At 45.1% G+C, this 9,603-nt stretch overlaps 1 protein-coding gene across 2 annotated transcripts in view; it reads left to right on the plus strand.

Moving 5' to 3' along the window:
• The first annotated feature begins 4,645 nt into the window (after nt 1-4,645).
• Mars (methionyl-tRNA synthetase) overlaps nt 4,646-9,603 on the plus strand; it is a 20,371-nt gene continuing 15,413 nt past the window's right edge. The window contains exons 1-9 of one of the 2 annotated variants that reach the window (XM_004647004.1): nt 4,646-4,892; nt 5,847-5,937; nt 6,099-6,177; nt 6,256-6,390; nt 7,093-7,168; nt 7,417-7,589; nt 7,696-7,802; nt 8,917-9,033; nt 9,175-9,378. In XM_004647004.1, the coding sequence (XP_004647061.1) occupies nt 4,784-4,892; nt 5,847-5,937; nt 6,099-6,177; nt 6,256-6,390; nt 7,093-7,168; nt 7,417-7,589; nt 7,696-7,802; nt 8,917-9,033; nt 9,175-9,378 (1,091 nt within the window). In that variant the 5' untranslated portion in view covers nt 4,646-4,783. Of the gene's footprint in view, nt 4,893-5,846; nt 5,938-6,098; nt 6,178-6,255; nt 6,391-7,092; nt 7,169-7,416; nt 7,590-7,695; nt 7,803-8,916; nt 9,034-9,174; nt 9,379-9,603 lie in introns of those variants that run through there. The other variant, XM_023707300.1, reaches the window with a different exon arrangement.

A 9,603-nucleotide genomic window follows, 5' to 3' on the forward strand; every position in this document is an offset into this window, starting at 1 on the left:
TGGCCACACACGCGCACACACACACACACACACACAATAAATAAATAAATGTTTAAAAAAAAAAAAACCCCAGGGCTGGTGAGATGGCTCAGTGGTCTAAAGCACCTACTTAGAACAAGCTTAGCAAAGCACAGGGACCACGGTTCAATTCTCCAGCACCACATGCCAGCCAGCCTGCCCCCTGGTGGGCTGAGCTGGCCACACACAAAAAAAATAAATAAAATTAATTAATTAAAAAAAAAAAACCACCCCAAAACTAAATTTAAAAGTAAAACAATGACAAATTGTTATTAATATCATTATGTAAATGTATTTGTGCCTTCCAAATGTACAATATTCTATAATATAAAACAAATTGTTTATAATATTTTATTGCAGATTTGAACATATGCCTTTCTCTTATGCTTCATATATTTGTAGTAAGAAGTTCATGTCAAGCCTACATGAGATCATCAGTCAAATGATTTTATAACAAAAACTTATATGTATGCTGTGTACGTTTATAGATGCTTAGCTAAAATAGGGGTTTTTTTCCATAATTTTATTGAGAAACAAATAGCAATGAGACAGTTTCAAGCCAAATTGGTAGGACAGTTTCAATAATTAACACATTGCATACATTCTTCCTACTGGTTAAGGGTTTTGTTTGTTTTTGGTGGAACCAGGGATTGAACTCAGGCTCTTGCACTTGCCAGGCAAGTGCTTATTCTACTCAGCTATCTCCCTGGCCCCTAAAATAGAGATTTCATCATGACTGTTATGCTACAGTATTGTGTATGACTATTGATATCAAATTTTCTCTGTAAAACTATGTAACTGTTGTCTGTTAACATTCTACAAGAATTTAACCACTAGAACATGCATGGTTGGCAAGAAATAACAGTTCTCTGGTTACACTTCATATTTCAAGGTGCTTAATACCCATACCCAGGTAAAATTTTAATAATTCAGTGTATTGCTCCCAACTAAGTATACTAATGTGTTAGTTGATACATTGTGTCAACTTGGCTGAATCAGCTCCAGCAGCGTGGGGGCCTCGCCCTGCAGGTGGGCAGGGCCCAGGAATTGAGAAAGACAAGAAGCTGCCCTGCCTGGTTTCCTGCCGCTCCACCCCACTTCGGTGGAGAAGACCCAGTCTTCGGAGGAGCTTGATCTTGGCAGCCAAGCCACTTTGGAGGAGCTCCAATCTTCACTGTGGAGCGCTGGTCTTGGCAGTCAGCGCAGAAGGAAGAGAGAGGCTTGATGGACGCAGCTGCAGATGCTGCTCCTCCTCTGCTCTTCATTGTTTTCTGCTGCATCAACTGCTGTTGTTTGCCTTGGAGCCAGCAGAATATGGACTGAACCCTCCAGTAACTGTGAGCTAAATAAACCTTTCCTTCCTTCATTTTGAGTGTCGGGTATTTGTCCCAGCAACGAGTAAAAAGTAACTAAGACAACTAAAGACCCAGATTCTCCTGAATAGGAATGGTTATTAATTCCTTTTTGTTCCTGATCTGCTCCTGACATTCATACCAAGCTTAAAAGACAGATCTCAGCCCTCAAAACCCACAGGGAAACTTACGTAATCTGGCTTTCTGTGTCTTCAGTAATAGAAATAAAACTTAACTATACACAAGTGCCAGCTTTTGGCTGTGGCACTCAGAACTCTCATCAAATTGGGACTTAGGCAAGCTGATGCTAAATCTAAACAAAATGCTGTCACTTGAGATCCTCCTGGACCATGTTTCTAGTGTGGTGAAGACGGACACTGGGTACAAGCCTGCCCCAGTCTGCAGTCACCACCAGGACCTGGTCCCATCTGCAAGTTCGAGGGTCACTAGAAATGTGACTGCCCTGTCTACCAGAGCGCAGGTAAATCATCCAATTCCCTGCCCTCACAGGAAAACTCTGCTGCAGCCAGATCCATCAATACTTGACCTGCTTGGTGCCATCACTGAAGAGAAGTTATGGCGCCTGGGGTCCATGGCCCCATTGAGGTATCTTTGTCAGAGCCCTGAGTCTCACTGGCCATCTCAGGTAGAACACTCTTTTCTTGTTGACACATACACCCTAACACTGGGAATTAAACTCAGGGCTTTTGGGCTAAGCTACACCTCCAGCCCTTCTCATTTTTGAGACAGGGTCTCACTAAACTGCTCAAGCTTGGCTCCAACTTGACATCTTCCTGCCTCAGCCTCCTATAGTCCTAGGATTAGAGTTGTGCAACTCCAATGCTTGGCTTCCTTTACAAAGTTTTTTAAATGTGTATGGTACTGGGGAACAAACCTGGGGCATTTGAACTGAGCTACATCTCAGTACAAATAAAAGTAAATTTTTTTTTATTATTTTATTTCATTTTGAGACAAGATCTCACTACACATTGTCATTCAGACTTCCCTTTAGCTCAGGCTGGCCTTGAACTTCTGATGATCCCCCTTCCTTGGCCAAGTGTTGGGATTACAGGCCTGTGCCACCAGTCACTTTGTTTTTTATTTTCCAGGTAGAGTTTTACCCAGTTGCTAAATTGCCCAGGGCAGGCTCATATTTGGATTCTCTTGGCTTACAGCTCTCAGAGGCTAAGATTATCGCATGCAGCACCACACATTGTTCTCTACAAAGTTTCTTAAAGCCTAATTTTAAAAGGCCTAGAATCTTGGAGTTCTTTAATTTTTTTTTTTTAAGAATTAAATGAATTAAGCCAGGCACAGTGGCTCATGTCTGTAATCCCAGCACTCAGAAGCTGAGGCAGAAAGATCACTGTGAGTTCAAGACCAACCTGAGTTAAATAGTAAGACTTTCTCAAAAAGAAAATAAATAGATAAATAAATAAATAAATTAGTATGTAGCATGCCTAGAATAATGCTTGGCTTATAAGTGCTATTAGGTATTAGGTATTTTTTTTCTCCCTGTGGTGCTGGGGACAGAAACCAGGGCTTTGTTCATGTTAGGCAAGCACTGTACTGTTGGGCTATATCCGCAGCCCAAATTAATTATTCTTATAGGAATATAAGCAGGACTATTTGCTTCTCAGATGAAGAAATACAAATGCAATTCAATATATGAAAAAATGTTCAGCATCGTTGGTCATTCGAAAAATACTAAAACAACATTGAGATTCCATCTCACCTCAGAAAGAATGATCAAAAAGTCATTGGACTCTCATCAAAAAGTCAACCAATAACAAATGCTGGAAGGGCTGTGGGGAACAGGGAACCCTTCTCCACTGTTGGTGAGGGTGTAGACTGATACAACCACTATGGAAATCAGTGTGGAGATTCCTCAAAAAACTAGGATTGGAGGTCCCATTCAGCCCAGCTATTCCCTTCCTGGGTATTTTTTCAGAAGAACTAAAAACATCACGCCACAATGGTATATGTACACCCATGTTTATAGCAGCACAATGTATCACAGCTAAATCTTGGAAACAACCCAAATGCTCATCAACTGAGGAATGATAAAAGAGTGGTATTTTCATACAATAGAGTATTACTCAGCTATAGAAAAGATAATCTCGAGGCTTTTACAGGTAAATGGATGCAACTAGAAACCATACTCATAAGTGAAATAAATCATACCTGCCTGTGTAAACATCCTATTGTCTCCTTAGTATAAGAACCTGAAAGAGTAAATAAAAGCTGAAAGGTACAATAGATTTGTTAGTCTAATGAAAGAGGAGTTAAAGCTTAATATTTTCCCCTTTCTTCCTTTTAATGTTTTGACCAATTTTGCATGCTTATATCTGGTAATCTGAACAACTAATTTAAAGACAACCATATGCAATATAGCAACCATTGTTTAATTTGTATCATTTTGATTAGTGAAATTCTGTATCATTTCTTTTTTTTCAATATCATTTCTAAATGGCTTTCTTTTTTGTAAGTGGCTTTTTAAAACTACTTTTTATTCTCTTTAAAAAAATAAAAAGAGGAATAAGGAGGGTTCCTTTCTCAATTATTTACGTGCTTCCTTGCATAATCTTGTCAAACCGCCTTTTCCCCTCAATTTGACTTTTTTTTTTTTAATGTACTTGGTACAGGTTCTCACTATGCAGCTCAGACTCATAGTAATCCTCCTTTTTTCAGCCTCCCTAGTGCTGGGATTACAGGCCTGTGCTGCCACCAGCGGGTCTCTGTTGCCTACTAGCTCAGCTCGCCTGGGGGCGGGACACGTGGTGCTGGGGATTGAACTCTGGTCCCTACACTTGCCTAAGCAGGCGCTTGGTCAGCTGAGCTATCTCTCCGGCTCTCAATTTGACCTTTTTCTTACAGATCCTTTGCTGTCCTTCTGAAGGCATTGGCTAACCCTTTATAAGTTGTAGGCCCTTCTTGTCAATATTCTTATTAGGGGCATCCTTGTTGCCTGATAGGGCATCTACAGTAACCTGTCCTTGGTAGCAAAAGTAATCTCACAGTAGTAACTGGACTGCTGAATTGAGTCAGCGATTGCCAGGAGCTACAGAGACCACAGCCCCTTTATTCGTTCTTGACAACTACATGGCAAGAAGAGGGTGTGGTCTCATGCCCTCTAGCTTAAAATATAAACGCCCCGGGAGCCCTGACACACGCCTACTGTCGTCCCATCACGAGCGCCGCGCGAGCACCGCTTCTGAGGCGTCCCCGGCTCGACGGTAGCCTCTTCCTGTTTCCTGAGCGTTGCATGATGGGAGAAATGGTAGTCTTTTCGGGAGCGCAACGCGGGCAACTGCAGGACGCAGAACTCCATTTCCCGGGGTGCCTCGCGGCGGCGGCTTCTTTCAGTGGCGGGAGGCCGGTTCCGGTTGCATCAGCGACCGACTCTCGGGGAAATGAGACTGTTTGTGAGCGAGGGCGCCCCAGGGAGCCTGCCGGTGCTGGTTGCGGCCGGGAGGGTCGAGGGCCGGGCAGAGCTGCTCATCAGCACTGTGGCTCCGGAAGGTACTCGGGGTGGAGCGGGGGGGGGGACGGTGCGCGACGGGGGCGGGGCTGAGACGCGCCGCGCGGCGCCTGGCCGCTGTCTTGGCCCTTCACGCACTCCTAGTAGAGCTTCCCCCCACTATCTTTGTTCACTTCAACGCCGTTTCCTTTACTGCCGCATCTTGTATTACTTACATCCTTGAAGAACTCAACATTCTTATCTCATTCCTGACCTCCGCTCTCTGGTCTTCTGGAACCCCGCTTTTCCCCAGTAATCCTCCCTGTCCCTTTCCCAGTCTTCTCTTACATCTCTCAACCTGTTCCACTCTGTTACTTATTTGAAAACCTCCAGGCGTACCTTTACAATGCTTAGGAAGCCCCACTCTCTTCCTCCTAAGACATCCATCCATACACTTGAGTCGACCTGTTCTCATTCTCAGTCAACTGTTAGGGTGACTTTTTTTTTTTTTTTTTTTTGGTCTTTTTGAGACAGGATCTCACTATGCAGTTCAAGCTGGCCTTGAACTCAGTAGCCCAGACTGGCCTCGAACTCTCAGTGAGCCTCCTGCCTCAGCCTCCCAAGTGGGTGCACCACTTCATCTAGCGTTGGGTGGCTTTGAAGTCTTTCTCTTGTCAGACTTCCTAGTTCTAATTTAGATCTGCCGTTCTGACCCCAGATCATTCCCAGGATATCTTAGTTGTTTTCCATTGTTCCAGTTCTCGGTGGCAGCACTGGCCTCAAACCACCCCGTCCTCTGCAGTTCCTGTCTACTGTTTTAGCTGGCAGTCTCAGCAGAACACCTGTCGGCCTCTGAAGCATATTCTGGACCTACCCTCTTTCAGTGGTCCTATCCTGAAACCTTTGGGTTGAGGTTGCTAGTTTTTCTTCATTTTCCAGAAACAATGTAAAATTCCCCGAAGATGACAAAGTGTTGTTTTGGGTTTTTTTCCACTTATTTTCCTCTCCTGCATCAGAGTGTGTGGTCCCGTTCCTGACCCAGCCCAGGCTTCCTGTCTTGCAGCTGGATAGTGGCAACTACCTGTTCTCCACCAGTGCGATCTGCCGGTAAGTACTGGTTCTTGTGTGGGGAGGTGACTGGATTGTAGCAGGCCTCACTACCCTTTGTGTGATCTTATTTGCAGCCATCCTTTTCATTAAGGGGTGAGGGAAATGGGCTGGATAAATGGCCCCTCTAATTCTACCTTCTGTTGTTTTCATGTTGGCAGGTACTTCTTTCTGTTATCTGGCTGGGAACCAGATGACCTCACCAACCAGTGGCTGGAATGGGAGGCCACAGAGTTGCAGGTAGGACTAAGGCTGGAGGGATAGCAGGTGGGGCCGCGCTGTGCATGCTCACCCTGACCTTTGGCCCTTGCCTTTTAGCCAGCTTTGTCTGCTGCCCTGCACTATTTAGTGATCCAAGGCAAGAAAGGTGAAGATGTTCTTGGCCCACTTGGGAGAGCTCTGACTCACATTGACCACAGTTTGAGTCGACAGAATTGTCCTTTCCTTGCTGGGGTGAGCTATTCTTCAGATGGTTTTTGGGGAAGGCTTATGGTATAAGGATTAAGAGGAAAAACTATTTAGAGTGTTCAAATCCTGACTCTTCACTTGCTAGCAATGTGATCTTGAAAACAGTAAAACTTGGGGGGGTTGTTTTTTTGTCTTTTTGAGACAGGGTCTCACTGTGCAGTTCAGGCTGGCCTTGAGTTCACTTGGTAGCTCAGGCTAGTCTTGAACTTGCAATGATCCTCCTGCCTCAGCCTCCCAAGAGCTGGCATTATAGGTATGCACCATCACCATGTTTGATTTGAAATTCTTTAATCTTAAATTTTTTCATCTGTGAGATGGAAGTAATATAAATACCTACCACACTGAGTTATTGTGAAGATTAAGTGGAATAAAGTGTTTAATGGTACTTGATATATACCAGATACTCATAAATATTAGATATTGTTTATGGGAAAAGCCTAGGGAGGTAGGCAGTCTAAGCACTTCCCTGGCGAGCACAAGGACCTGGGTTCCCCAGAACTGTATGCCGTGCTGGCCCCAAAACTGGGCATGGTGGCACAAGCGTGTAATCCCAGTTCTGGGGAAGCTGAGACAGGAGGATCAGTAGGAGTCCAAACTGCATAGCAAGACCCTGTACCAAATAAATAAATAACTGGGAAAAATGAGTGCCTCACCTATGTGCCTTTCTCTTTTTCTTCCCCAACCAAGGAGACAGAATCTCTAGCTGACATTGTTTTGTGGGGAGCACTATACCCATTACTACAAGACCCAGCCTACCTCCCTGGTGAGAACTGTGCCTGTATATCACTTACCTGTAAGCCTCAACCCCAGGAGCTTGTGATGGTTACAGTATAGGCAATAGAGTATGGAGGGTCTACCTCAAGTGCAGCTTGACAGAGTAACTATAACAGAAGGGGCTGAAGGAACTGGTAAAAGCAACTAGAGAAACCTCCAGAGGAGATGGGGAGGTCCATTCCTGCTGCCCAAGCAGGTCCTTCTGTTTGCTGATTCTGTTTTCTCCCATGCTCACAGAGGAGCTGGGTGCCCTGCGCAGCTGGTTCCAGACACTGAGTACCCAGGAGCCATGTCAGCGAGCTGCAGAAACTGTGCTGAAAAAGCAGGGTGTCCTGGCTCTCCGGCCCTACCTCCAAAAGCAGCCCCAGCCTAGCCCGCCTGAGGGGAGGGCTGTGAGCAATGAGCCTGAGGTTTGGAACGGGATGGGCATCCTCAGAGCCTCGGAGACATTTTAGTTGTTTGATAGGAAGGAAAGAATTTGTTTATCTAATCGGGAATTCCATCTGTTCTTCATAGGAAGAGGAACTGGCTGTCCTATCTGAAGAGGAGATTGCTGCAGCTGTGACTGCTTGGGAGAAGGGCCTCGAAATTTTGCCCCCACCTCGGCCCCAACAGAATCCAGTGTGAGTGGGCACTGAGGAATGGGGCTTGGTTTTATGCATGGAAATTGTTGAAAGAGAAGAGCCTACCAGATAGGCCCTTTACACTCACAGAACTTAGTGTCTAATGGAATAGACAGATACTTATAAAACTGGCAGACAAATATATGATTAGTTTTTCTTTTCTTTCTTTTTTGAGATAGTAATTCAAGGTGGCCTTAAACTCACTATATAGCCCAGGCTGTAGTTGAGGCTGACCTTGAATTTGTGGCTTCAGCCTCCCAAGAACTGAGATTACAGTCCCAGCCCAGATTGCTGCAAGTTTGAGGCCAGAGTGGGCTACAAAGTAAGTTCAAGGCCAGCCTGAATTACAGAATGAGACCCTGTCTCAAAGACAAAAAAAATTTAAGACTTGTAAGATGAGGAGAGTTAGGCAAGGGTAAGCATAGAGAAAGGATATTTTAGATAAATAAAGTGTACAAAGCCCTGAGGGACAAGGGTTTGGCTTTTAATAGGGAATTTATAAACTGCAGCTGTGTGTGATGGCGCACAGCTGCAATTTTAGTAGCACCAGCGCTTGGGAGGCTGAGATAGGAGGATCACCTCGAGTTGAAAGCCATCCTGAACTATACAGCAACATAGCCTCAAAAAAAAAGTAGCTTTCCAGCAATGACCTCTTCTTCCCAGGTGCTGCTGTGATAATAGCATCTTCATCACTGGGATTACAGGTGTAGAGCTCTAGAGAACTGTTCTTGAGCAGTAACAGGGGCGATGATTAGACAGAGCTGAGGGACAGTTTCTCAATACCTGGGAAGTTTCTAAATCCAGGAATGAGCTATTGTCACAGCAGTAAAAGGGGAAGGCAGATACTTCTCCTTTTAGAAATCAGTATTGGCGCAGGCACATGCAGCACACACATGGTCCATGAGGCTCGCTCACTGTAGGCAGGGCCTTACCACAGTGTTGGGGGACATGTGGTTCTTCCGCGAGTTAATGGCCTGTGGGTTCACGTGAGGATAGACTTCAGACCATAGGAACATCTGATAATACAAGGCTGTGGCTAGTCCACTCTGCACTGCTCTTTCTTGACTGTTGTGTGTATCTCCCTGGTATACCTGTCTTCTTCCTTCCTTACCAGGTTGCCTGTGGCTGGGGAAAGGAATGTACTCATTACCAGTGCCCTTCCTTATGTCAACAACGTCCCCCACTTAGGAAACATCATTGGTTGTGTCCTCAGTGCTGATGTCTTTGCCAGGTAGTGTTAACTGCTGGAGGAGAGACCTCCTGAGGGAGGCTTGGGCCCCAAAGCAATATGATGCTTCAAGGGTGGGCACTGGAAAAATCCTGGGGACCAGGAACTGGTGAGTAGGCCCCAGGTGACTGCCTTCTCCTCCAGGTACTCTCGCCTCCGCCAGTGGAATACCCTCTATCTCTGTGGGACAGATGAATATGGTACTGCAACAGAGACCAAGGCTATGGAAGAAGGATTGACCCCCCAGGAAATCTGTGACAAATATCATGTCATCCATGCTGACATCTACCACTGGTTTAATATCTCATTTGATATTTTTGGTCGCACCACCACACCACAGCAGACCAAGTAGGTTTTCTCTAATGAGCCAGAAAATGGGGTTGAACAATGAGAATATTGTGGAGAGGAAATCAGGGTATTCCTAAACCTAGGGACTGCTAATTCTAGCATCAGGAAATTCCTAAACCTAGGGACTGCTAATTCTAGCATCTGCATGTTGCCCTGAAGCGTCTTCCAGGCAGTTAGCAGGTCTTCTTAAGGGGATTTGGAGTGTACAAAGTTCTTTTTTTTTTT

The sequence above is a fragment of the Octodon degus genome, unplaced genomic scaffold (genome assembly GCF_000260255.1).
Source record: "Octodon degus isolate 3935 unplaced genomic scaffold, OctDeg1.0 scaffold00286, whole genome shotgun sequence".
NCBI classification, from domain to species: Eukaryota; Metazoa; Chordata; class Mammalia; order Rodentia; family Octodontidae; genus Octodon; species Octodon degus.